The 27,385-nt window shown below is 44.8% G+C and overlaps 1 protein-coding gene across 3 annotated transcripts in view; it reads left to right on the top strand.

Moving 5' to 3' along the window:
- The window catches only part of CHD6 (chromodomain helicase DNA binding protein 6), a 72,153-nt gene that overhangs the window by 25,601 nt on the left and 19,167 nt on the right, over positions 1-27,385 (top strand). The window contains exons 3-22 of one of the 3 annotated variants that reach the window (XM_081010363.1): positions 2,758-2,905; positions 4,842-4,991; positions 6,026-6,091; positions 7,681-7,739; positions 8,498-8,615; positions 10,750-10,836; positions 11,555-11,689; positions 13,833-13,954; positions 14,503-14,746; positions 15,598-15,774; positions 16,457-16,600; positions 17,038-17,293; positions 17,688-17,898; positions 19,634-19,829; positions 20,352-20,516; positions 20,813-20,986; positions 22,473-22,583; positions 25,530-25,732; positions 26,130-26,329; positions 27,055-27,214. In XM_081010363.1, the coding sequence (XP_080866489.1) occupies positions 2,758-2,905; positions 4,842-4,991; positions 6,026-6,091; positions 7,681-7,739; positions 8,498-8,615; positions 10,750-10,836; positions 11,555-11,689; positions 13,833-13,954; positions 14,503-14,746; positions 15,598-15,774; positions 16,457-16,600; positions 17,038-17,293; positions 17,688-17,898; positions 19,634-19,829; positions 20,352-20,516; positions 20,813-20,986; positions 22,473-22,583; positions 25,530-25,732; positions 26,130-26,329; positions 27,055-27,214 (3,126 nt within the window). Of the gene's footprint in view, positions 1-2,757; positions 2,906-4,841; positions 4,992-6,025; positions 6,092-7,680; positions 7,740-8,497; positions 8,616-10,749; positions 10,837-11,554; positions 11,690-13,832; positions 13,955-14,502; positions 14,747-15,597; positions 15,775-16,456; positions 16,601-17,037; positions 17,294-17,687; positions 17,899-19,633; positions 19,830-20,351; positions 20,517-20,803; positions 20,987-22,472; positions 22,584-25,529; positions 25,733-26,129; positions 26,330-27,054; positions 27,215-27,385 lie in introns of all 3 variants that reach the window. The other 2 variants (XM_081010362.1, XM_081010361.1) reach the window with 2 other exon arrangements.

Raw genomic sequence — 27,385 nt, 5'->3', positions numbered from 1 at the left:
GTGTGAAGTGACTTTGTAACGTCGCTGTCAGGTATAAGGTTCATAAGCAATGTTGCCAATGTTATGAGCAACATTGTTGGTGCGTTGGGGTGGGGATGTGGGTGCTGGTACACTCTGGTGCCACCATAGTGCTGGTTGGGTATCAGATTTTAGCCTGATTGTGGGTTGTGTTATTCAGGTTGGAGGAGTTGTTTTTCCCTAGTATGGAGTATGGGGGTGTTGAAGGTGTGGGTGATGGGGAATGTGGTTGAGGTCGTCTGGACTGGTGTTGGGGTGGGGATTACTGTGGGGGTGCGGGGCTGGGGGGGATGTTGATGGTGTTAACTAAATCTATGTTTTGGGGGGGGGAGAGGGGGAAGGGGGGGGAAATCACCAGTCCTTCAGTTTGTGGTTTTTTCCTGGTTGCTTCATTCAGCTGGGGTTGTTGTTGTTGTTGTTGTTGTTGTTGTTGTTGTTGTAGGGTTGTCCATCTGCGATGAATTGGTTTGGTTAATCTTGGTCTGGTTTCTTGTGTCGTATGGCCGGCGGGACGGTTCTGAGCATGATGCTTGCCTGTATTGGTTTGCGTTGTTGTGCCGCTTCTGTTGTTTCTTTTTCTTCTGTACCGTTGTCCAGTTGTTTGCTGTTGTTTCCTCGTGGTTGGGGCTGTCACTTGGTGGGTTTGTCGGTTGCCATTCCGGTGGGAGGTCGAGTTCAAGGTTCTTTAGTAGTTGCAGGGCCTCAGGTATGTTGGTAGCCGTGTGTTGTGTTGTATTGGTTGTTATAATGAGGCGGAAGGGGAAGCCCCATCGGTATTTGATCCCTGCTTGTTGGAGACGCTGGGTGCATGGGCGCAGGCTTTTCCTCCGGTTTAGGGTATCCTGAGATAGGTCCTGTAAGACCCCATGATTGTAATTGACCGATACTGTTTATGAAACCACATGCTTGTTAAACTGCAATAAATAAACAAAAGTTTATGTTCCAATTTAACCCTGACTGGACTCAGTATTGTACCAGGTAGGGCCTGGGTGGTGGCAGCGAGAAATAAAGTGGTGGCACAGGGATCAATAGACGGTGAAACGTCCGGGGACCCTGTGTGATTGCCACAGGGAGGTCTGGCTATTCCCATCTCTTAGTGACCTTCTGTTGGTAGGCAAGAAGATTTTTATTTAGACAGGACCTGCACTCATAAGCCAACTATTGTAAATATGTTTAAATTGTTTTGAAGTGGTTGTTTTTCTTGCTGTTTTACCTGACTTTGTTTTGTATTTTAATGTTTTTGTTGTATTTTATTGCATTTGTATTGTTAGCCACCTTGAACACCATCCGATGCATGAAAACAACTGGAAAGGGCTGGGTTAAGCTGTAGCAGAGAAAAACAAGGCACAAGAAAGGAGCAAAACCAAAGAATTCTGCTCCTTTTGGCCACTGGCTGAATCTCTAATGGTCCTAGCAGCTGGAACAGGCCCTCATCAGATTCTTAAAACTTTGAGTGTTTGCTGGAACCAAATTTCCAAAACTCCAGCAAATAAAGGTTATTCATTGTATTCCTGCTATCATGGTGTGCTCCTCCCCACCCCCCAATTATTTGAAGGTCTGCATTGTATATTGTATGAGGCTCTTGTATGAGTTGTGCAGGTTTCACGTTGCACTAAGGTCTACTAGGAAGGAGAAAATATGATGCTTAATTCCCCATCTCTGGAACTGCAACTGCTAGCTGTTACCCAGTTCTGTCTCTGCCCTTAGGTGAAGCACACAGTTACCTTGGCAGGTGGAGAACAGGAATAAAGAGAAAACTAAGCAGTTATAATATTATCAGAGGTAGAGATCAATTTTAGTTGGTATGCTAGGTTTAAAAAAAATCAACAGAAACAAAATTGGGTAGCTTTATCTTAGCAGTTAGAGGGAATATCCGCTCTGATAACGAAACCCGCTTCGCAATTTTTACTACCTAGCCTGATGAAGAGGTGTGGGGAACTGAAAAGCTTGCCATTATTTTGTGACATTTCAGTTGACCTAATAAAGGTATTGACATCATGTGCATTTTGGATACATGGAATGGATGATTTACTGAACGACTTACTCTAGCTGCCCACTTTTCTTTTTTAACGCAGGCACTTTTGAGGCTGCCTTTTCATAAACAAGACGTTAAAGAAAATGCTGTGCAGTGAAATGTCTCTGTATTTGCTTGCTATAATATTTTTCTCCTTTTCATGTTGAAAAGATTTTGCAAACATCTTTTGCTTACTTGTTCCTGGAAAGGGAGAAAGTGTAACCTGTTTCCTCCAGCAAGACCAGTCAGTTTGTAATTCAATTAACACAGCTCTTGTTCAGCCCTGACTCTCTTTGTCCAAAGAGTACCCAACTGCCATGTGACATCATCAACCTCTCCTAGCCCTACTTCCCCACCCCCATTTGTTTTTTAAAATTGTTTGGAAGCCCAGAGAAGGGTTCTGTTTAATTTGACACTGAACAGGCGTGCATGTAATGCTAAACCAAAACATGGCTTGATTCAGATGTGGTTTTTGGGAAGAACATAACTGCCATTGGAAGAGAACCATCCAAAGGCATGGTTTTGTGCGTGACCCTTTTGATCCTGACTGAAAACGACCAAGTACTCTCAAAGGAATAGTGGCACAAAGGGAGACACATTTTAGGGAGGCATTTTGGGCAGAAACACAAATTATTACACCAAGCAAATTATTACACCAAGCTGATGTCCTTCAAAATGTACCTGCGATTTCATATTCCTCTGACACTACTCATTTATATCTGCAGCACGGAGCAAGGACCAACTCCTGTTGAGAAGAAAAAAAAAGGGAAAAGGAAAAATGACACTTCAGTGGACAGCCTTGAGCTGGATCAAAGCCTCCTTTCACTGTCTGGGCAGAGCCCTGAGGAGTCTGCTGAATCAGCTGACAGCCAGGTAGGCTTGGGCTTCTCACCTTTATGGGCATGGGAGGCTCTGTCTTGAGAAAGAATGACTGCTATCATTGGGATTCTGTGTGTGACTCTTCAGGTATATGGCCAGTTGCTGTTCCAGTAATGTTCCTCCTATTTAGTTGGAGAGCTCATTTTTTAATCATACATTCCTTACAATGTGAGTCCCAAAGGATACATCTTGATAGCAGTTTGTGCACAAAACCAGAAGTGTGGGAATTTGCCAAACTGTGTATGTCCAAAATGCAAATGCCTTGTTTTTTAATACTACATGACCCCTTACCCTCATGGATAGCATGGTCTGTACTGATCTTGTGCCTGGCCCTGCTTGTGCTGGAGAGAGGTAGGAATCTATATAGTATAGAATTGATTATTCAGTATAGTGAAATATAGGGGGATGTGCTGTGCGTGTATCTCCTCCTTTAAAAATGACAAGACCCTACCATCTGGCCATGCATCCAAGATACAACTGGTATGAAGAGAATGCTCACCTCTCAACTTTTCCCTCTACTCTTGCAATTGCTGACCTTACCTGAGTCAAAGGTACCCTGGACAGCTCCATGCTCAGGCTGAATACTTCATATGAGCAGAGCTCAGATGTTGCTTCAGCAGCTACCACCCTCAGACCGAGCCTTAAATAGGAACTGCAGCTCTGTCTCTGTAGCTAGCACTGCTTTTGCTGAGAGGAGCACGATGATCAATTTGCTTCTTAACAGACCCAATAAGATTATGGGTCAAGAAAAGCTGGAGACGCAAAGAAGAGATAAAGGATGCTGAAGGAGATGTTCTGTTAAATCAGTGATTTGTGAATTCAACAGGGAGCTTGCTCGGAGAGTATTTGCAGCATGAAGGGAGTGATGGTTTACTCAAGGGCAGCTCCAGGGAAGACACAGGACAGCAAAAGTGATTCTGTGGAGTGAGCTGAATTGTGCTTAGAGCTTCCCAAACAGAAAGGGCATTTGCCTCCATTTTCTTTACTTGTCTATTTACTTGCCTGTGGAGTTAGTGAAGATTTCCAGGAGCATATGGTGTTGAAATCAGAAGGATACTTGCTGTTGGAAGGAAACAACTGAAGTGAGGGGCATGAGGTTTTAGATGTACTTGACTAAGTGCAGATTCTCAGCCACCAGAGTAAGTCATTACCTACCTTGTAGTTTGCTTTGTGCTGGTTTTCTTTCTGGAATTTATGGGGCCTTTCAACATGCATAGGACTGTGAAAGAGCAGATTCTCCTGTCTTGTGGTGTACAGCACCCAGGACCAGAGGTAGTGATGTTAAAGAGTTGGCTCCAGATTTATCCTTGGTGTAGGATGCTTGAAATGATGGTCATGGCAGATAGCAATGGCAGAAAAGTTGTCCCTTAAATTGAATGGAAAACATAATGGACCTCTGCACAGTTTGTTGCAGCTTTATTAGCTACACCACATAGCATCAAATGGAATTGGATGCATCACTCCCCTAAGACTTTGGATGAGAGATTGAATGGGAGGACCCTTGTTATTTGCATTGGTGAACGTTAGCAAGGAAGAAGCAGAGATTTTACAATTGCTGTATACTTGAACATGTATGACAGACTGAGATACATGAATAGTTCTATGGAATAGTAAGGTGTGATATCTTTGAAAAAAAAATCACAAAATAGTGTACTGGTGGAGGGCTGGTTTAGCTATATTACATCCGTCCTCTTACATGTAAATTAAATAAAAATGACCGTGTGGTTAGAGGGGGCATTTGACTGTGTCCTTCAAATGACTGCTTTAGTTCATCCTCCCAGTGCCCTAGTTTTGCAAGGGCTGGGAGAGTACCAGCCAAGCTCTGAGTCCTGTTCCTGCTCTCTGTATTAGCTGGGCAAGTGCCAGATCTGAGTCAGGAAATTAGGTGTGCATCTCTCTTCTCTTAACGGAGCTTCTGTTTGATGCACAGAAGCGCCGCTCTGGCCGCCAGGTGAAGCGCAGGAAGTACAACGAAGACCTGGATTTCAAGGTGGTGGATGATGATGGTGAAACGATTGCTGTTCTGGGAGCTGGTCGGGCTTCTGCTCTCTCTGCATCTACCTTGGCCTGGCAGGCAGAGGTAAGGCTGGGGCTGTTGAGGAAACAAGGTTTGCTTCTTTGCATCCAAATATCATTTTCTGATATGGAGGAGAAATGTAATAGGAACATGACATGTGGATGTCTGGGTTACTACTGGCAAAGGTTTGAGAGCAGAGACACGTATATGCTGGTGCTATGGCCATATCATTGAGGGTCCAAGAACATGGAACATGCTATGTACAAGTAACCAAAACATGTAAACTAACTTCACTTATTAAGCTCCCAGTTTGTTTCCAGTGGTGGTCTGAATAGGGCCTGACGTGTTACTTTTTAATACAAACAAAACAAAAACGGTTACATGGATTTGATATGCAGTTATTTGTGAGCATGTATGTTGTACAGGCATATTCACTGGCGACTCCACATTTTTTAAATTTATTATTACGTATCTATCACACCCTTCCTTCAAGGAGCTCTAGGTGGCATGCATGGTATCCTCTCTCATTTTATCCATGCAAAAACACTGTGAGGTAGGTTAGGCTGAGACACCGTGACTAGCCCAAGGTCACCCAGTGAGCTTCATGGCTGAGCAGGGATTTGAATGTGGGTATACCTAGTCCTAGTGCCATAGCAAAGCACACCACAAAGCACCTAAGCCAAGAGCAGTGCACCACCTGAGGCAAAACGGGAACGTGCTGTACTGCCACACCGCAGCCTCCTTTAGCTGGGTGGTGTGGTGGCTCCTGCTTCTGCTGCCTGAGGCAGCTTCCTCACCCCACTGACCTCATGGGCGGCCCGGCCCTACATGAGCAGAATTACTATAGAACATCCTTCATTAACCTGGTGCCCTCCACATGTTTTGGACGATGTCAGGCTGATGAGAGTTGGAGTCCTGGAGGGTGCCAGGTTGATGAAGCCTGACATACACATTTGCCTGTCTTTTAATTCCAGAAGAGGCCTTGAGTTGGGATTTGAGAACTTGAGGATTTCCTCCTTTTTAACCTGTGCAATTCTGGGGCATCAGATGCCACTATTGTATCAGAATAACTAACCTTACTGTCTCGGGATCCACAGGAGCCCCCCGAAGATGATGCCAACATCATTGAGAGGATCCTTGCCTCCAGGATGGTGCAGAAGGAGGTGAGTAATTTTCTTACCATGAGATCCTAACCGGTCTTTTTCTAGGCTGCACGAAGTATGTTGGGCAAAAGGTCTCTAGTGGGTAGAGTTAGGCCATGGCAACCCATGTAGGGTTGCTGTAGGGGTTTGATGTCATACTGACTAAGCTTTTGGGGTGGGGCTACGTTGCCTCTATGAACCGGTATAACAGGTATGGGTCCTAAACAAAAGTTCTGCACTGTTAGTAGTAGAAGCGGTTGGTGCAGTTGAGTGGGGAGATTGCGTGTAAGGGAGAAAAGTGTCCTTCTGAATCAGGCATTCACTCTTCATAGAGTAATTACAGTCGTACCTTGGAAGTCGAACGGAATCTATTCCAGAAGCCCGTTTGACTTGCAAAGCACAGATTCTGATTGGCTGCAGGAAGCTCCTGCAGCCAATCGGAAGCCTCGGAAGCCCCGTTGGACATTCTGGATCCACAGAAGGTTTGCAAACCGGAACACTCACTTGGAGCCAAAACGTCCAAGTACCAAGGCGTTCAGGATCCAAGGTAAGACTGTATACGATGTGAAGTTGAGGAGGAGAAACTGCATGGGTGGACCCATGTGGTTTAGGGAAAGGAGCTCTAGTTACCATAATGATTCTTCCTGCAAGATTTGCAGTTTTGTTTTATTAAAAAAAAAAAGAATTTTCAAAATAGTTAGGCTTTCAACCTATTGTTTTGATGAAGCAATTGTACCGGGTATTGTCCTTGACCTTTTACTGTGCCTGAGAAACGGAGTCCAAGGTTACAGGAAAATCTAACTCATCTCAGACATAGGGAGGGGCAGAAAGCAAGCCCACAACAGCTCAGAATTGGAGGTAGGGAAGGCAGAGTTTCGCTGCACTGCTGCACCCAATGAGTGCTTTGAACTTGGTGCAGAGAGAAGCCCACTTATTCTGCCTCCTATCTCCAGTCCCAAGCTGAAGGAAGGAGGTGGAGATGTGGCTGCTTACTTAAGGTTTGGGTTCATCTCGCTCACTAGAGTCTGGCCGAGTTTTAAAATCTGGGACTCCATATTAAAATGGGCTGGCATATTATTTACCATGTCACAAGTGGTTTACAGCATTTGCTGTAGAATAAAGCATGTGCTTTAAAGACAGTCTCCAATCTGCTTGGTGATAGGGCTTTTCTTACAAAGTTGTCAGGAGTGGCTGTTCTGTGCATTTTCTGGGGTTAGAAGTGGTCAGTTCTTGTCCATTGACAGTGTTGTGTGCCCTTTGCTATCTGCTCCTGAAGCATATGGGGGAAATTTAGTATCGGACTTAGGTCCTGTATGCTGCATTGTCCTTCCTTGCTGCCTAGGTTTATTGAAAGTCTCAAGAGTTCCATTACTGATTGGGGATGGAAACAGAATTTTCTGCCTTCCCTTGCTCCACCTCTGTGCTTCTTGCCAACTGGGCTCCAGCATTCACCCTCCCATGTATCATGCAGGAAGGTGCTTGAGTCTATTACACTCTGTTCTGCTAGATTAGAGCAGAACGGTTCAGGTGAGATCACGCTGGCCGTACAGTGTGGTCCTAGTAACTCTTCCATGTAAATGAGGCTTACTGAGCACTTGCTGTTGTTCCAGACCTACCCAGGAGGAGCAACTTACGAGCAGGAAGAGTTCTACGTAAAGTACCGCAATTTGTATGTATGGCATGTGGTTTTTCTTCTTTCCAGCTTGTTTACGCATTGATAATGCATTTGTTCCTTCCACTCACTCCAACCTCACTGCTGTGTGTTTAGGGAACAAGTGCTAATTCCTTGCTCCTTCTTGCTTTGTCTTCGGTTTTGCTGCTTCAGTGGTCTGCTGTCCTGTAGTCTTCATTTTTTTTTCTCTCTCCCCCCCCCCCCATTCACTTGGGTAGAAGGTCTGCTTCTTGCAGCCTACTTCCTTATTTGTAGTTTGACCTGAACTTCCCTTTTATTCCCCACTCCAAGTGAGTGATCTTTATTAGAAAGTGAGATTGACCATTGCTTACACGTGCTGCTTACCTGCCATGCAGTTCTGTTTCACCCTCCCCCCATTAAGTTTCTGGTTATGGGCAGTATTCAACTAATGCATCCTGTCAGCACAAGGGATTTCCGCTAGCACGATGGGGCTTCCTCTCCTCTCCTCTCCTCTCCTCTCTTCTCCTCCCCCTGTGTTCTTCCCATATGTGCTCCAGAAGGTTGGTGGGAACCTCTAGAACAGATCTAGGGGTTGTTTAGGGGAGGAGAGGGAGATGAAGTTATGTTGCGCAGGCACTGATGGGACATTTTATAAAGCACTGCATTGGATACAACCCTGTGGCTTTTATGGCTCTGTTTTTTATGATGTCCTATAATTGTGTTCCCTTGGGGGTTTTTTGGAGGGGGTAGGGTGTTTCTTCATGCCCTTTATGTTGTTTTCTGCTCATTTGCAGTTCTTACTTACACTGCAAATGGGCCACAATGGAGGAGCTGGAGAAAGACCCACGCATCTCCCAGAAGATCAAGCGTTTTCGCAATAAGCAGGCCCAGATGAAGCACATTTTCACTGAGGTGAGCATTGACCCTGGCGGGCTACTCTGACACTCCCTCCTCGAAATATGTGACATGTTGTGTGTCAGGACTTCATTACCCAGGGGTGCTTTTTCTCAGCATCACCAAGGTTTGTGCGTGTATGGAGGGCCCCAATTGCCACTGCTGTGACCCAGCTGCCTCAGAGGAGGTTCCAGGAATGACCAGAGTTTCACCAGGCTTCTTCTTCCACTTACTTGCATATGCACATGTGCTTGAGCTCTGTAGGTAGATTGGTCTCACTTAGAATGAAATTTAATATGAATTTATTGCTCTTGCCAGGCTTGCTACCTGCAGCTTTTTCCATGCATCCCTGGTGGGTATAAATCAGAGCAATATGAAATTGAAATTGCTTTCTAACTGCGGCTGCGAATCCTTGGAGTTTTGAGCCCTTTGTCTGTACAGGTTCTTGGCACGAGTGTGAAATGTTTCTGGTGGAAGGTGCCACATCATTCCCTTTTGTCTGCGATGAGCAGCTGCTCCTCTGCTTGATGCACTGGGGTCCTCACCTCCTGTCTCCTAGTGTGAGAGCCAATTCCCACACTGCTTTCCATATTCTTTTGTGGCAGAACCATTGAGGTTTTTAAAGAGACACTGCTGTGATAAGCAATCACATTTCTGCATTTCTTCCCTGAATTAGCACCTCTGTTACAGAGAGAAAGAGGAAGGAAGTGCTGGCAAGAATAAAGAGCTGCTGGTTTCCACCTGCTCATTATTTATAAGCTGTCAGTTAATCCATAGCCTGTCTATTGGCCCAGATAGTTGAAAATGCGATGTTGCTGCATTTTGAATGGGGCAGAGCTCTGTTTGATGACATTTTGCCCCATAACAGTTCCATGAGAACCAAGGTAGCCAGAATCTTTTTTTGGGAACATGATCTTGGATGTTCCTCTCTTTGTGTCAGATAGCATACTGTGCCCTTGCTAGATTTAACAGGATGCCACACCTTTGCATGCTTGTGTTTAGGCATGCATTGTGGAATTTTCGCCTCAAGTAGGAAGAGGAAAAGGATGGCTTGATGATTCATTGTGGCCCTTCGTGGCTTTCCATTACATCTGTGTAAGACCCTTCCCGTTAAGCCCTGGTCGAACACTCAGAAACCTTGTGGACTTTCAGGAAACCTAATTCAGTTTGTTGCTGCTGCTCTCCCTTCCCTGATAATCCAGCACAGGCTTCTGCAGACAAAAAAAGAAAAGAAAAAATCACCTTGAGGAAGGGTGGTGATGCAGTCGTTGGCAGCAGAGAGCTTCCTTTCAGACAAGAGAGGCTCTTAGCTGGTAAATGATGTGTGGGCTGTCATTTTCTGTTTTGGGCTTCCAACTTCCTTCCACAAGGTAAAATCTTCTTTGGCTTAGGGAGGAACTAGCACTGGAGGCAGGGCCCCGAACCTATTTCAAGTATGACCCAAAGGGGGCTGGACCCCCCCGCAGAATGGGCCAGCACACTCTGAGTATGGAGGGTTTCAAGCTCTCTCTGCTGCATACCATCCACATCTCTCAAATGAACCTCAGCGTAGCCTGAGAACACCCCTCTTAAACTTATGCACCTTCGCTCTTTTAGAAATGTGAAAGCCTGAGCAAAAAAGGTTTTTTTAGTAGGGGGATTTGGTTTCCATTTTTCTTTTTAATCCCCTCTTCCCCAGTATGAACATCAAAAGAGGCTTGGGCAGAATCCCCCTTTTATGTCACTCAGGTATGTACTTCCATTTGCCTGTATGAATTGGAGTCATCAGATGAGGGGGATGTAAGGAGAGGTAAGCAGCCTCTGCTGCTTCTGTTAGAAATGCTGGAGGAGTTTGGTGAAGACTCATTTGCTTTTGTAGGAATGAGTCATTAGGCAGAACCAGTGTCCAAGGACCTTCAGTCCTTTCTCAGTCCAAAATATAGCTCCTGTATTTAAAAATAAATAAAGTTGCTGACCGGACAACTAATGCTTTTTTACTGGCTTATAAAAAATGGAGTGCCTGTGGCAGCCTGTGTGGCTTTCTTATACCACAATAATCCAACAGATCCTGGCTTAATGGCTTCAGAAGCTATTGTTTCCATGCTTACTTTGTTCAGTCAATTTTTACCCTGTCTTGATGTATGTCCTGTTGTTTTATATCCTTTTCTGCCAGCCTGATGAAGATATGTTCAACCCAGACTACGTGGAAGTTGATAGAATTTTGGAGGTGGCTCACACGAAGGACTCTGACACTGGGGAGGTAGATGTTGTTCTAGCATGGTTGCTCCTTGCAGTTGACAGCTTCTTATTAATCCCTCTTGTTTTCATGACGGACCATAGAGTGTGTGCAGTGTGAGCGCCAGAGTAGTGTGGCACTGATAAGAATGCCAGGTGCTGATACTTAATGCTGGGCATATCTGTTGCATGCAAATGTCCCAGCTTCAACCCACTCACCTCTTCCCTTTTCTTTGAATTAGCTGTTTGGGGGGGTGGATTAATTTGAGTCATGCTGTTTAACGCAAATCCAATTTATTCATCACTGTGGAGGGCATAACTAATTGCTTTTAAATATTCTGAGTATGCATGCTTCTTCAAGATAAGAACTAACTAACCAAATGGTCCATCACTGGGCCAAGATCTTCTGCTCACCCCTGAGTTAAGATATATGTGCAGTTTTTTATTATTATTTTTAGAAAAAACAGCCCCTCCTCTGCCTTAGGAATGTTTTTATGATAGCTGGTTGTACAGTTGCATCTGTCAGCATCCCTGCACTCAGTTCCCATCGGTCTTGATGCAAACCTTCCTTATCCTCGGTTTCCTTCTCTGTAGGGATTTGTGCAACAGATTTTTATGTGCTTCCATTTGCTCAAGGCTCTTGCTTTCTTGGTATATGTACAGAACAGGGTTCCCAAAGGAGTTCTGTCACTTGCGCTTTGTCACTTGTTTTCTGCATCTCCTTTGTTTTCCATGGATTGCAGGAGGTGACTCACTACCTGGTGAAATGGTGCTCATTGCCTTATGAGGAAAGCACTTGGGAGCTGGAGGAAGATGTCGACCCTGGAAAGATCAAAGAGTTTCTCTCTCTGCAAATCCAACCAGAAATCAAATCCTTGGTAAGAGTTAAGAGAGAAACTTCAGTTTAATAAGGAGGGAAATGTTGTGTGTTGATGAATTTTTGCGTTAGGTTCTTCTCAATCCTGGCACACTCTCTTAAGATGTTGTTCCTATCCTTACCTTCTCTTGATATCTTTGCTGAGGCCGTTCAACTCACAGCAGTAACCTTCCTCTCTTTCCAGCCCTTCCTCCCCCACTTTCATCCAGATGTCTCACAGAGCATCTGCTAGTTTAGCCTTGGCTATTCATGTAGTGTTATTATCTGCTGCTTATCATCATTTTGTGGTTGTTTGATAGTGGCTCTTCATATCTTTTGTGCTGTGAGCTCCAGCTGGATGGTGCAGAGTTGCTTTGTAGGTGTCACGTTCGGTACATAAATTTGTAACTAATGGCTCACTGACATGAGCAGAGCTGACCCTCATAAAAAATAGGTAGTAGCTTCCCTGAAAACCAGGAGGACTGTAGTAGACAAATCCATTCAGGCTTATAAGATGGAAGTGATGAGTGACTGATAGTCACGATGTCTGTAGATTACCTCCAGTTTCAGCGGCTTTGTCCTGAGTCCCAGTTGCTGGGAAAAGGGAATAGGAGAGTGCTGTTTTGCTTAATTGCTTGTGTGATTCCTTGCTTGCCCTTCACTATAAGATCCCAAGGGCAGGTTACAACAATAGAATATGCAGTTTAAAAAAGGAGATAAGCCATTACAATGATAAAACAAGTAAAATTATGAAACTGTATTGGAAAGGACCTGGGTCCCACAAAACAAAACAAGACACCCTCCAAAGGGAAACAATTTTTTTGTTTCACATCTGGCTTGTTGGGCTTCCTATAGGTGTCTACTTTTCCACTATATGGGAACAGAATGCTTTTGCTCATTTTATTTTTAATTGTGTTGTTTTATTGCTTTGTTATTTCCTGGGCTCATTTTGGCAAAAGGACGTGAAATAAATTTAATAAAAAATATTGTTGTTGGCTAAGTAGTCCAACCTGGTGTGAGGCAGTCTTCTGTGTTTCTGATAAATTCCTAGTGTGTTCCACTCATCTTCATTAGGAGGATTTGTTCGCCAGTTTGTCTGGCTGTAGTCTTGTACACATTTACCTTCGAGTAAATACCACTGGACTTACTTCTGAGCAGCTGTGCATAGGATTGTGCTGAAAGATTCATATTCTGTCTCCTTTCTATGAAGACCTGGATGGAGTAGGAGCTGTGCCTTAATGTGCTGCTAATGTTGAGCAGAGCTGTGGCTACTTCAGTGGCCTCCTAAAGAAAGTCCAACCCTTTGAATGTCCCTTACTGTGTAGCATGGCTTATGGATCTATATCTCTTTTCAGCTTTTTCCCACCTTTTGAAATAGCTGCTGTAGGAACAATTTCATGTAATAAATAAAAATAAACAAATGTTGCATTCCTCAAAGGAATCCAAAACTCTGGATGGGGTCATGTGTGGGATATGTTTGTGCCAGAGGGCTAAAAATGAAATGCTTCCCTAGAATGACTTATGTGGATGGGTTTTTGGTATTGTTCCATTGTGTTATAGATCCTAATGAGTATCATATTATAGGTCAGTAAGGAGTTTTTCCCCAAGCCCTTTTTGCTTACTTTAAAAAAACAAAACAAAAAAACTTTTGCCTGTAGGATGTGGCTTCAGTCACCCAGAATTACTTGTTCTGTAGGGGTTCTGTTCATTCCTGTTCTGTGGCACACTGTGATCTGAATGATGTAAGTGCCCTAGTTTGTTCTTTGTGCCCTGAACCACTATGGGAAAACTTGTGAGCACATTGCATGTCTTTACTTTATCAGGCTCCCAGTGTATTTTGGACTAATACAGTATTCTGGCCATCATAAAGTTGGTAGGGAACACATGTGCTTCTATCACTTAGGTTCACCCCTTCTGCTGCCAGTAGAGGTAGGTGGGTTGAATTTGATGATGAGGTTTTCCCTATCAGCCCTTGGGAATCTGTGAATGCATGGCACTTTTGCTATAGCCAGTACCATACAGTACAATACCACAAACACAAAATGTAGCTTCCTATAGAATGTGAGAAGTAGTTAGAAGTGCTAATCAATTATGAAAATATCTTTCCCAAGATAAGATTAGTCTTTGCACTAGTCACTGTACTCCTTTCTGATTTCCCCCTCCAGGAGCGTCCTGCCTCTGAGTCCTGGCAAAAGTTAGTGAAAACTCGGGACTATAAGAACAACAACCAACTGCGGGAGTACCAGCTGGAGGGAATGAATTGGCTGCTCTTTAATTGGTACAACAGGTGAGTTGCAGATGACACAGGGGCATCTTTGGTAAATGTCATCAGTAACAATGAAGTAACAACAGGAGTTGTTTGAAGGGGTGCTGTTAGCATATTTCAGAGGCTACAAGCATTCAGCTGGGTTTTGAGGATGTTTTTTGTTGATTTGGTGTATAGTTTAATTGGCTTGACATCTTAGTCACTTGCAGGGTAGCTGGAGCAAATGTGCCTATAACTTATGCTAGGAATGTGGAGGCAGGAGAACTGTGTAACTGTTGGAAACGTGCAGCATGGGAAGCTAACCCCGTACTGTGTGCACATGTTGCTGATGCTGCAAATCTCTGAGGCTATTTGCCATCAGTACTAGTTAATTTGGCACTCATTTCCGTGGGATGTAGACATGAACTCTTAAGAAGCAAGTAGGTGGGGAGAACCGCACCAGAAGGTTCAAACAACTTGTCTAGGTAACACACTGTGTCATTGTTAAAGCCAGGAATCGTCTGCAGGAGGCCTTGCTCAGTTGTGTGCTTCCCAGGGATTGTAACGCCTGCTTGTGGTGTTTCCCGTAGGAAGAACTGCATTCTGGCTGATGAAATGGGTTTGGGGAAGACAATCCAGTCCATTACATTCCTCTCTGAGATATACCTGATGGGCCTTCGGGGGCCGTTCCTCATCATTGCCCCACTCTCCACAATCACAAACTGGGAGAGAGAGTTCCGCACGTGGACTGAGATGAATGCCATCGTGTACCATGGCAGCCAGATAAGCCGCCAGATGATCCAGCAGTATGAGATGGTGTACCGGGATCCACAGGTTTGTGATGCTCTCTGGTCCCCAGGCACCCCTGGAATCCTTGCTGCTACTGCTGTGCCTGGGTGTGTTTTTTTAACTTCTGTTGGGAATGTGGCCTGCAGGGTTCCCAGCAATGCTCTGGAGCAGAGTGGGGAGGCTTTACTACTTTGGGGAGTCTAAAACCAAGGAGTACATGAAAAACAACAACAACAAACTGTAAGAGCCCTGCAAAGGTCCATCTCATCCAGTGTTCTCATGGTGGCCAACCGGAAACCTATGGCAAGCAGGACCTGAGTGCAATTTGCAACAACTGGTATTCAGAGACAACCTACCTCTGACAGTGGAAATAAAACACAGCCAAAATGACCAGTCCACTTGTAATTTAGAGTAGTTGAGGGTAGTGTGAGTGGTGCAGCTGACTCAGTGGCAGCACCTGTTTGGGAGGTTCTGAAAGTGAGGTTCAGGCTGCACCTTCCCCCACTGTCAGAATTGAACAAAACTTTCAGAAAGCAGAGAGTGGGCCTCTACCACCTGGATACCTTGGGGGAGAAACGTAACTGGGAAGGGCTGCTTGTCTTTCAGTTATAGATGCAGACTCCAGGTGCATTTAATAGTGCCCCTTCTCTACTTATGGGTATGCTCAGTGAACAGTGGAGTTATGCCAGGTATGGGCAACTGCTGAGTAAGGAGAAGATTACTGGTGATGTACTTCCATGGCCTCTGTTTTAAGTGGAGCTTGCAAGTCCCCTTCTGTTGAGCTTGACTAGCACTTTTCAGGCACCAGGTGCCTCAGTCAAGAACTTGAGGGACTCCTGCTACCTGAGCAGTCCTAGCTGCTAGCAAACTCTCCCATCTTGTTTTGGTATCTCCAGGGCAATCCTCTTTCAGGGCTCTTCAAATTTCATGTAGTCATCACCACCTTTGAGATGATCCTGGCTGACTGCCCAGAGCTGAAGAAGATCCAGTGGCGCTGTGTGGTAATCGATGAGGCCCATCGGCTCAAGAACAGGAACTGCAAATTACTGGAAGGACTGAAACTCATGTCTCTGGTGAGGCTTTCCAAATTGAATTTCTTCTTCTGCGCACTATGGGAATCCAACCCTGGTGCAAGGATACTGAATGGTGTGCAAGTGAGCATCTATTTCTGTTGCTGTACTGGGGCCAGGATCCTACTCCACAGTTGCACAACACATGTCCTGAGGTTTGCCCAGGATTGTGCTTTGCCGCTACATGGCTCTCAAAGCCTCCAAAGGGAACTTCTAGCAGCCTTCTAGCTATGTGGTGCATGTCTCTCATGCACCTCAGAGGCATACCATAGCATATCTTTTCCAGTTATACCCTTAGGAGAGTCACTGTGTCTGGATGAAACCATCAGTCAAAACTTGTGGACTCTTAGCATTTTCTACAGCGGGCAGTTTGGGAAGTTAAGTGCTTTCCTGTAGGAAGATGGCTTGGAGCCATCTGGCTTGCAATAGAATGTTTGCTTCTCCCTCGGGTAGCAATGGTTTGGGCAGGGCAGGTGCTGGGTGTAAAGAGGTGAGAATAGTCTCTGAGAAGCTGGCTTCTCCGAGAGTTGAAAGTAGACCCTTTGACGGGCAGAGTGACCTGTCACCAGCTGCCTCTGCTCCAGAAGCAAAAGCACTGCAGGGCCACAGTGCAGGAGTTAGCGCCCTGTCCATCCTGTTGCCTCAGCAAATGTCCTGTCCTGATCTCTCCCTGCATGGTAAATAGGAACACAAAGTGCTCCTGACTGGGACACCCTTGCAGAACTCGGTGGAGGAGCTCTTCAGCCTGCTGAACTTCTTGGAGCCACAGCAGTTCCCATCTGAGACGGCTTTCCTGGAAGAGTTTGGGGACCTCAAGACAGAGGAACAGGTAAAAAGGAAAGGTTGCAGGATTGACTCTCAGCTGGTGTGCTGAGCTGGGGCTCACTTCAGTAGGGTGTGTGTGTTTCAATGATTTTTTCCCTATGTTTTTAACTGCTCTTATCTGTAAACCACCTTGAGTCCCTGACAGGAATAAATCAGAGTATAAATAAATATATAATAGTAATAGTATGTGCCACCTTTCTCCCAGCTAGGCATATTTGTTGCATATGCTACTTTCCCTGCTTGAGGCTCACGAAAGAGCAGTAAGCGGGCTTTGCCCTGACATCTTAGAATTTGCATGTCTGAGTTCTGGGCAGTTGCTTGCTTAATCAGTATGTTAGGTCTGGCATATGGAGAGCCTTTGTATGTGAAGTTCCAGAGTTGCTGTCTGAGCTGAGATCCCATGCAGTGTTAATGGAATATCTTTCTTCTTGATCCTGGCAGGTAAAAAAGCTCCAGTCTCTCCTGAAACCCATGATGCTGAGACGGCTGAAAGACGATGTGGAAAAGAACCTAGCACCCAAACAGGAGACCATCATTGAGGTAGAACTGACCAACATCCAGAAGAAATACTACCGGGCTATCCTGGAGAAGAATTTCAGCTTCCTGTCCAAGGGTGCTAACCAGCACAACATGCCTAACCTCATCAACACCATGATGGAGCTGCGGAAGTGCTGCAACCACCCCTACCTCATCAATGGTAAGGGGTGGGGCTGGAATCTGGGCACTCCAGCACACTTGTACTGTAATGCTGCTGCAGTTTCCTCATCCGTAGCGAAGCGGCAAGAGTTACCGTAGCAACTTGCAGATGAATCGGGTGTTTCCTTAGGGGGTGATGGTGCCATCAATGGTTCCAACAGCGGGGACGGGAGGAGTTCTAGTCAACAACATCTGGAGAACTACAGGTTCCCCACCCTTGGCCTAGAGGTATAAGGACTGCCTCCTGCACCCCGATCACAGTTCCTTTACCAGAGTCTCCATGGTAAATAATGAGCAGCACCAAAACAAAGCGATAATGTGCTAGGGATGCTTTGGGAGTTGATTATGAACCTTGAACCACTGGTGAATTTCCCCCCTCTCTCTCTCTGGGCCAGGGGCAGAGGAGAAGATCCTGGAGGATTTCCGTAAAACCCACAGTCCAGATGCTCTTGACTTCCAGCTTCAGGCGATGATCCAGGCAGCAGGCAAGCTGGTGTTGATTGATAAGCTGCTGCCGAAGCTGATTGCAGGCGGGCACAAGGTGCTGATCTTCTCCCAGATGGTGCGCTGCCTTGATATCCTGGAGGATTATCTCATCCAGAGGCGGTCAGTACAGCCCAAGAGCTCGCACCACAGAGCATCACCTGGATCAGTGATATCCTTCCAGAGCATGCTAAGCTGTTAGGCTTACTGTCATCTTCCAATGCACTCATATATACCATTTTCTTCTCCCCCTCTGCCTAGATTCTCTCCTTCATCCCCTTCTCTTCCTTTACCCTTGGAGGCAGGAAGGGAACAGCTGTGTTGTGAAAGCAAGCACAAACCCTCCATCCCTTGCAGCTGTCATAACTCGCTTTCCCTGGATCCATTCTTCTCTGTGCATTTGAGTCACAATCTGCCTTGACCCACTACCATGCGGGATAGCAGTCCCTACTGAGAATTCAGTACCCATAGAGGGAAGGAACCATAGCTCAGTGGTAGAACACATGCCTTGCATGGAGATAGTCCCAGGTTCAATTCCTGTCATCCCCTGTGAAAAATAGGATTGATTGGTCACTGTTAATCACAATAGACAGTAGGGGGCTAAATAGACAAATAGTTTTATCTGGTATAAGGCAGCTTCTTCTGTTCCTAATTAAGAAGCAGTCCAGTCATTTTAAGTTCGCTGTCATGTGGTAAAGTCTTGTGGCACCTTAAAGGTTTAACACAGTTATTATAGCATAAGATTTTGTGACGTGGGCTCCAGTCTATGAAAGCTTGTGCGCTAACACATTAGTTAGTGCTTAAGTTGCCACAAGGCTGCAACAGAGTTATGTGGCAGCCCCTCTGGAAATCATAGCAGTTCACTGTGATCTGTATCTATGTAGTTGCTTTCTCACTGTGAGACTAGATGGCTCCAGCAGCCCTCCTGCAGTTTATCAGTTCTGTAGTGCACACCTTCTTCTCTGAGTGAACCAGCCGCTGCTGGCTTAAAAGTGCCTCCCTTGTGGAGACCCGCTCTCTAAGCAGCACACTTGCAGCTACCATCTCAAATCTTATTCCAGCTGCTTTCTGTAATGTGACAAAGGCTGCTGGAAGTCGCACAAGAAGTAGCACATCACAGTTGGGAAAATCCTGGGCTTTAAGTTGCCTGGTGCTTAGAACTTTAATCTGGGACCTAGGAGACTGAATAGTTTTTTTGAACATGTAGTACTAGTGCCTATTTGAAATACATTTCCAGCTCTTTGCATAGTAATCTAGTTGCTTTACTACTTCTTGACTATTGGTATCAGAGAACATCTTACACAGAAAGCCATGGGGAGAAAAGTGGGCTTTGGGTGAAACTGGGGGATTATTATAGGGGACCAGCTTGGTTATAGGAGGGGGGTCTTGGAGTACCAGGTGTATTTGCTGATATCAGAGTAACTCCTAGATCCTATGCATGTCTATTAAAAAAAACCCAGATACAGGTGGTGGTGATGATATTTTAGCATTTTAGAGCATGGCCGCAAAACATTCCATCCACAATGCCTCAACAATCCTGGCAACAAGCCTGTAACATAGGCCAGCAGTATTATCTTCATATTACAGAGATTGGGGTAAGGTTAAGATATATTGGCATGACTGAAGTCTCCCAAAGAATTCATAGCTAGGCTGAGATTTGAAACAGGGATGGCTGCTTCATGGCCATTGCTCTTTTCCACAACACCAGAGTAAGGAAACTGGGTTTGCTTAGCTTTACCAACACAGCTCTGTTGCTAATTTGGCCACAGTTGGAGGCAGGAAGTTCTAGTTCTGTGGTGCTGCTGTTCCTTTTTGCACTATTCCCAAGGTGACCTATTATGCCTCCCTGTTTACACAGGTACACCTATGAGCGCATTGATGGGCGGGTGCGTGGGAATTTACGCCAGGCTGCCATTGACCGCTTCTGCAAGCCGGATTCAGACCGCTTTGTGTTCTTGCTCTGTACACGGGCAGGAGGGCTGGGCATCAACCTTACTGCTGCTGACACCTGCATCATCTTTGACTCGGACTGGAATCCACAAAACGATCTGCAGGTACTGCCAACATCTCTAAGATGGGACCACATGGTCCAAAGATATGGCTAAAAGCTTGTTGCTGGGAACAGAGGCTATGTAGAGTGACCATGAAAAATGTGGAACTCACTGCTCAGAAGGCAAAAGGGTGCTTGAAGGGGCATGAACCTGACACTCCCATCTCTTCCACATCAATAGGGTATCTCTTCCAGCTTCAGGTGCACATGCATTTTTAGTTTTCAGTGGGTTTTGTACTCATAAAAGTTTTCCCAACAATAAGAGTAAACTCTAATATGCCCCGATTTGGAAATGCTTTGGTTGTTTGTGAGTCTTATGGTGGTGTCTATTACGGTCTTTTATACTGGGAAGCCTTGGCATGGCTGTTCTTCCTCCACCTGATGGGTTCAGATGCAGTTATGAGAGGGTTAAGAGAGGTGATGGGAGAAGGATTTTGATGGTGATGTGGATGGAGAAAGCTCCCCCGCTGCCTCCAGTTCTGCCAGCTCTGTCTCCAGTGATGCCTTCCTTGTCTTTCTCCTGTAGGCTCAGGCTCGCTGCCATCGGATAGGCCAAAGCAAGGCAGTGAAGGTCTATCGCCTCATCACTAGGAACTCTTACGAGCGGGAGATGTTTGACAAGGCCAGCTTGAAGCTAGGCTTGGACAAAGCGGTGCTGCAGGACATAAATCGCAAGGGGAGCAACAATGGGGTAAGGAGGCCTTTTGGAACCATGACCTTTGGGTCTGCTAATTTTCATTCCTTTCTGTAGACTTCATAGAATCATAGAGTTGGAAGAGACCCTGAGAATCATCTAGTCCAATCCCTGCAATGCAGGAATCTTTTGTCCAACGTGGGGCTTGAACCCACATGCCTGAGATTAAGAGTCTGACGCTCTACTGACTGAACTATCCCAGAACCTACTTTTTGAAGTTGCCAGTTTTTTTCCTGTTCGCTGTCCAAGGTGGGGTTCTCTTTTCTTTTTGTTTGTCTCTTTGGAAGGTGCAGCAGCTTTCAAAAATGGAGGTCGAAGATTTATTGCGAAAAGGCGCTTATGGGGCTTTGATGGATGAAGAAGACGAGGGCTCCAAGTTCTGTGAGGAAGATATTGACCAAATACTGCAACGCAGAACCCAGACCATCACTATCCAGACTGAAGGGAAAGGCTCCACATTTTCCAAGGTTGGTGTATATTGTTTGCCTGGGGGCAAAATCCAGCTGAGCCTGCAATAGTCCTCTTAGATTTTCAGTAGCGTGCAGGCATATGAGAGCATGCCTTTGGGAAGAATGGGGTTGTGCTCTGCTCCATTATTTTCTGCAAGCCCCTCTGATTCTCACAGGCATTTGTTTTTGTAAAGGTTGAGCTGCTTTTCTGGTTTCATTGCCTTCTTGGTTAAGGACTCTCAAACTATTAGAATGCTACCTTCTTCCTGTGACACTAAAGATGTCTGCTAAAGAAATGCAGAGAAATACAGTTATGAATCAGAATTACAATTGGACAGTGGGTATGTGTAGCAAAGAAGAGGAGAAGGTGTTCAAACCTTCCTGTTGGAGGCAGTATATCACTGAAAACCGGTTGCTGGGAATCACAGTTGGGCAGAGTGCTGTTGCACTTGAGTCCTGCTTGCGGACTTCCCTGGGAGAACAGGATGCTGAACTAGATGGGCCATTGGCCTAACTCAGCAGGCTTTGCTTATGTTCCTATGATAGATAGATATAGATAGATAGATAGATAGATAGATATAGATAATTTATTACGGTCAGAGACCAGCTTATAAAACACACGTGGGGTACAATCCCAGAAGGAAAACAAACATTTAAAACAATGTACAACAATAAATTTAAAATTTATAAATGTGATAAGTGTATAGACACTTAAAACTTTAAGATAAGCTACAGCAGAGGGATGACCCAGAGTCACCCATGGAACCGAGTTTGGGGATTTTCTTAACGAACTAGTTTGGGTTGGGGGATGGTCTGCGCTTATAGATCTGTACGGAGTTGAATCATTAGACTGAATAGTCGTATGAATTGTTTCTGTCTAGCATTTGCCTTGTGACTCTGGTGTTGGCTCCAGGACACTGGAGCAACTGCCTCCCTCAGTTATTCTACCTTCTTAGCACAGCAGGCCCATGGGGGTCTTGTCAGTGAACCCCCTGGTGGGGTGTGGGATGCCAAATGATACCATTGACACAGGCCCTGTGTGACCCCAGCCATGCTCCTTGCCTTCCCTATATTAGTGAGATGTTTGTCCAAGGGGTCAGCGTTGTAGTCTGTGCTGCATCGCAGAGAATTGGCACCAAGAGAGTTCTGGGGGTGAGACACTGTGTTTATTTTTCACCTCTGCCTATATGCTATCAACTATATGTCCGGCTGACAAGCTGAGTTTCTTGAAACCAACCTGCTAAATGCAATGCCTAGTATGTATAAATATCCAGAAAAAAACACCATTTAGAAATCCTAATCACGTATTGTTTATCCCAGGGCCTAACATCCCCAGCGTGTTGGAGAAAGCCAATTGCTGGGCATTTTCTAATTTAACTACCAAATTATTTGTCTGCACCCCAGTGTGGTTTCTTTCTGAGTGGTACTGCATAAAGGATTCATGGCTCTCCTTTGTTCTGCTGCTGTGTGAGGTATATTCTGTTAATTTTCATTTCACTCCCAGGCCAGTTTTGTTGCTTCCGGAAACAGAACTGACATTTCATTAGATGATCCCAACTTCTGGCAGAAATGGGCAAAAATAGCAGAGCTGGATACAGATGCAAAAAATGAGAAGGTAATTATGATGTTACTATTTTGGAACCAGAAATAAAATGCATGCACAAACATATACACCTACATAACTGTTTGCAGCAAGCTCTATTCAATGGTGCTTTGGGCTACTGTTGGTGTATAATGGAGGACAGGAACTTGATACAGATCATATGAACCTCTCTTCTGCAGGAACTTGGGTCATGCCATCCCTTTCCTGAACCTGATTCTTAGAATCCTTTCTAATACTATAAATTCATGCTGAGGTCCTTGGTCTGAGGGTTTTCCTGTGTGAGCAGTATTTCTGACCCACTCAGGTACGGCACAGTAGCACAACCTGGCCCTGAGTCAGGATATCAGATTCTAATAACTTTATTCAGCTGATAGCTTTGACTAGCAAGTGCATCTGACACAACTTGTAGATTTAAGTTATGTCTGTGTTATGTGTTGAGAGAGCTATTGTAAGTTAAAGCCCATTCCTTTTGCAAACTATTTAGCAATGCCTGGTATGTCGTAAGTATCAAACAAAAAAGTACTTATTTATTTTAATTGTTTCTAATTCATTTTTTTAAAAATAATATTTATTGAGAATTTAAAATTACAAAGAAAGAAAGAGTCTAGTGGTCTCCCATCCAAGGAACTGATAAGGTCTATAGTGGCTTAGCTTTAGCAAAGTGCTCCCCAGTCATTCACTGGGCCCAACTCTGGTTTTTCTTAACAACCTAACCTTTACTTATAGTTTATTTCAAATTAAACTTTATTCTTCTTCATCTCAGGGTGAAAAAGTCTATTTTAAGTGTATAGATTTGCATCTATCTGCCTCCCTTCTTTTCAGCCACTTCCTTCAGTGTAGCCTGGTATTTAATCCAAAGCAAGTCCTGTTGATTTTACTTCCAAGCAAACATGCTTAGAATTGTGGCCTATAGTAATGCACTGATGTGCAGTGTGAAAAACATTTACTTACTACATATGTATGTCTACAATACATATGTTTGCATGACCGTGCACATGTGAGGGCACACACACACACAAACACACTTGCATAAAATTGTCCAATATAAGATAGAACACTGACACTTAAAAATCCAGGGGAGAAAAGAGAACTTTTTAAATCAAGTAAACGTTACTTCTTCAAGATGCATCATAAAACAAAACACAGTGATTGAAGTTAGTATTAACATTCTGAATGAAGCTGGGTACAGTTTTAAACAGCCTTTCAATTTTAAACCAGTCTCTAAATTGAGCGCCAGATGCAATTTATCCTCAGCTCCCACACTTAGCAATTTAGATACTCTGTGCTGTGAAATCAAATCAACTGACATTGTAAGAATGTAAAATTCAAGCATATAATTAAAGTCTTTTTCTTTAAAACCCGATCTACTATTTTCTACCATTTCTTTTTCTTTTGCTGTTTTCCTTAACATTGCTGTTTTTAAGGTGAAAAATATGCACACGCCAATATAAACAGCAGACATTGGAGGGAAACCTCATTACAAAGAAATATTTTATATCTCTTTAAGTTGTATTACCTTTACAACCACCATTCACCATTTTGTTTGAAAAGAGTGCTGTTTTCAGGTTTCATGTAAAGTTCTGATGAATTAACCATTAACAAATTAATCCCTGTACTGGAGGTGGATGTTCACCCCTTTTGTCTTTAAGCTCATGTTGACAGCTGTGGCTTTTGCATAGGAGCATAGCCAGGGAGAGGTGCAGGCAATGGTTCAGGCTTTGGATTTTGACAGTCCAATAGCTTTGCATTGTCCTTCTCTCATACTGATGTGAGTTGTAGCAACTAAAAGTATTCCTGTTCTTGCTGCCTGTAGTCTGCTAAAGGCAAGACTGCGTCCCCAAAAGGATACCATATCTCCCATTCTTTCCTTCCATGCTTGCTTATCAGATAGTTGCTGCTGTTAAAGGGAAAGGAACTCCCCCCCACCTTCCCCTGCCTTTGAAAGGTATTAGGTGGCTCCAGCCATCACAGTCAGTCTTCTTAGTTGGAGGCGCTGAAAACAAGTGTGTGGTTGCTGCGTTTTTTGGGGGGAAGAAGAAACACTGAAGTGTTCAGCTACCGGGAAGAAAACCAGCATACACAGCTGCCACCTCCTGAGCCCAGTCGCTGTACCTGCTTGCTCAAACAACTGGTTCAGTATGGTCCAGCTACCTCGGGCAGAACCAGTCATCTCTGGTGTCTGCCTTATTTATTCAGCCCTTCATCCAAGGATCACAGGTCAGTTTACAATATAAAACCACAAAAATGCATAAATAGCAACAAACAAAAGCAATACCCCGCCCCTCCAGTTTAAAAGGCCATATATTGTTTGAATAGCTAAAGGCCTGGGAGAAGCTGGATATTTTTGCCTGGTGCCTAAAGATATGTAATGAAGGCACCAGGCGGGCCGCCCCAAGGAGAGCATTTCACAAACAGGGAGCTACCACAGAAAAAGGCCTGTTCTCGTGTTGCCATCCTCTGGACCTCTTACAGAAGAGGCACATGAAGAAGGGCCTCAGATGATGATTGCAGGTTGTTGGTTCACATGGGGAGAGGCTTTAAAATGTAGCCTAAGGATAATGCCTTCTAATACTCTAGCTAGGGCAAAAGAAGCCACAACAGAGGGAATAATGCTATGCAACAGACCACTGAGATATTTTCTTCTTATTTTCCTGCCATAACATAACACACATGCAATAATGAACATGGGCGGAGAGAATAAAAGAGTTGCTCTGAAAAACAGGAAAGTGGGGGGCAGGTGCAGAGTCTCTGTTTTGTCTGTGGCCAACTCTTGAAAATAGATTTACCAACTCATGGCCATTCCAGTTGTGATTTTTTTTTTTTAAATGCGTATCAGTGCTTACTTCTGAAAAATCTGTAGATGTTACAGTTTCAGAAAGAAATAGTTAACCATCCCAGGCAGCTTTGGGTGCAGAATCAAGTAGTTACATCTGTTCTTCTTTTCCCTTCCCTTCACAGGAGAGCCTCGTGATTGATAGGCCCCGTGTCCGTAAACAGACCAAGCACTACAATTCCTTTGAGGAGGATGAACTTATGGAGTTCTCTGAACTAGACAGTGACTCCGATGAGCGACCCACACGCTCGCGACGCCTCAATGAAAGAACGCGCCGCTACCTACGGGCAGAATGTTTCCGTGTGGAGAAGAACCTGCTTATATTTGGGTGTGTCTTTTTGTTAAGCTTTTCCTGGGGAGCCCAGCCCCATATTATCCTGGCCCTAGAAGGTGGGTTCCGTGGTCTGAGCAATCTCTGAAGTGTTCAGTGCAGAATAAGTGTCCAGTCTTTCCCAAATTTTATCAGCCATGGCATTTTCTGCAATACCTAGAGGGAAATCTGTGGGAGGAATAAATACTTCTGGGTCCAAAATCCAGAGCCAGTGATCAGGGTCCCTCCTTTAGCAATACCCTGCTCATTTTCCCCTATAGTTTCCCTTTTGATGAGTCTCTCTTCCTTTTCTTGAGCCTGGCCAGGTTTCATTGATAAAGTGCAGGGTGTGAAGATGCTGGAAAAGCGCCGAGTGTCCTTATTAGTATGTAAGATACATCTCGTGTTTTTCAAGCTGGGGGCGCTGGAAAGACATATTGACCCATGGCCGGTTTAAATGGCATCTCAACGAGAAAGACATGGAAATGATCTGCCGAGCACTCCTAGTCTACTGTGTCAGACATTATAAGGGAGATGAGAAGATAAAGAGTTTTATCTGGGATTTGATCACTCCCACAAAGGATGGACAGAACCAGGCCCTACAGAACCATTCAGGTACAATAGGCTCATTTTGTTGTTGTTTTAAGCTTCAGCTTTACCTCAATGCAATGAAAGTAGGAGCTAAATAAAAACTTCTGACATGGGGTCCTTTTCTAGCTTACATCAAAGCTAATAAAGCACTTGCTAATAAGGTGTAAAAGTTTTAAGTCCTCCGTTTAGTGAATGAACCTTCATTTGTAATCTGCAACAAAGACACTTCTCAGATCAGAGCTGCATTACTTGCCTAGAGACATGGTGTGAAAAGATTTAAGACTGAACACAGAGCAGTTATCTGTTGTGATTCTCCTGTGATTCCCTGCTGGGAACTGGCACATGCAGACAAAGCAGCAGTATTTGACCCCCTGCTCATCAGCTAACAAGCAGGGAGTTCAGTCCTGCACAGAACCGTGTAGAGAGCAGGACTGAACTCTCCAATCATCAGCTAATAAATGGGCAGTTCAGCCCTGTTGAGTGCTATTTCTCCTGTGTATTTCCTGTGGGGCCATGATGGAAGCAGACCCCTATCCCCACTCCCCTGTGGCCCAGCTTCAGCAGGTGGGCGGAATCACCCACTTTTCAGTCACCTGATGTCATCATGATGTCAGATGACGTGACAGGTGGAGGGCCCTGTTCATCTGTCACTGTTTGTATGAGAAGATAAAAGATCTGGCTATAGATCTGCTATAGAGCCATGTTGAGTCTGCAGTGATGCTCATGATTCTTCCCCCTGCCTATTGCAGGCTTATCAGCCCCAGTGCCAAGAGGAAGGAAAGGCAAGAAAACCAAGAACCAGATGCTGCTCCCTGAGATCAAGAATGCTGACTGGCTCACCACCTGCAATCCAGAGATTGTCTTACACGATGACAGCTACAAAAAGCATCTAAAACAACATTGCAACAAGTGAGCAAATGGGGGGTGCATTATCCATTGTGGGGTCTTGTTTGATCTATCAGCTGCTGCGCATGTTCACTATGGAGGTGCCTCAAACCATTTTTGAGGAAGTCTGCTCCTGTTTTTACACCTCTGGAACCAGGAGTCAATTCCCACCCCCCCAACTTGGTGAGAACCATC

The sequence above is a fragment of the Podarcis pityusensis genome (assembly GCF_964106645.2).
Source record: "Podarcis pityusensis genome assembly, chromosome: 6".
Lineage (NCBI taxonomy): Eukaryota > Metazoa > Chordata > Lepidosauria > Squamata > Lacertidae > Podarcis > Podarcis pityusensis.
Note: the sequence above shows the minus strand (reverse complement) of the source record. Positions and strands in the feature narration are given on the sequence as shown.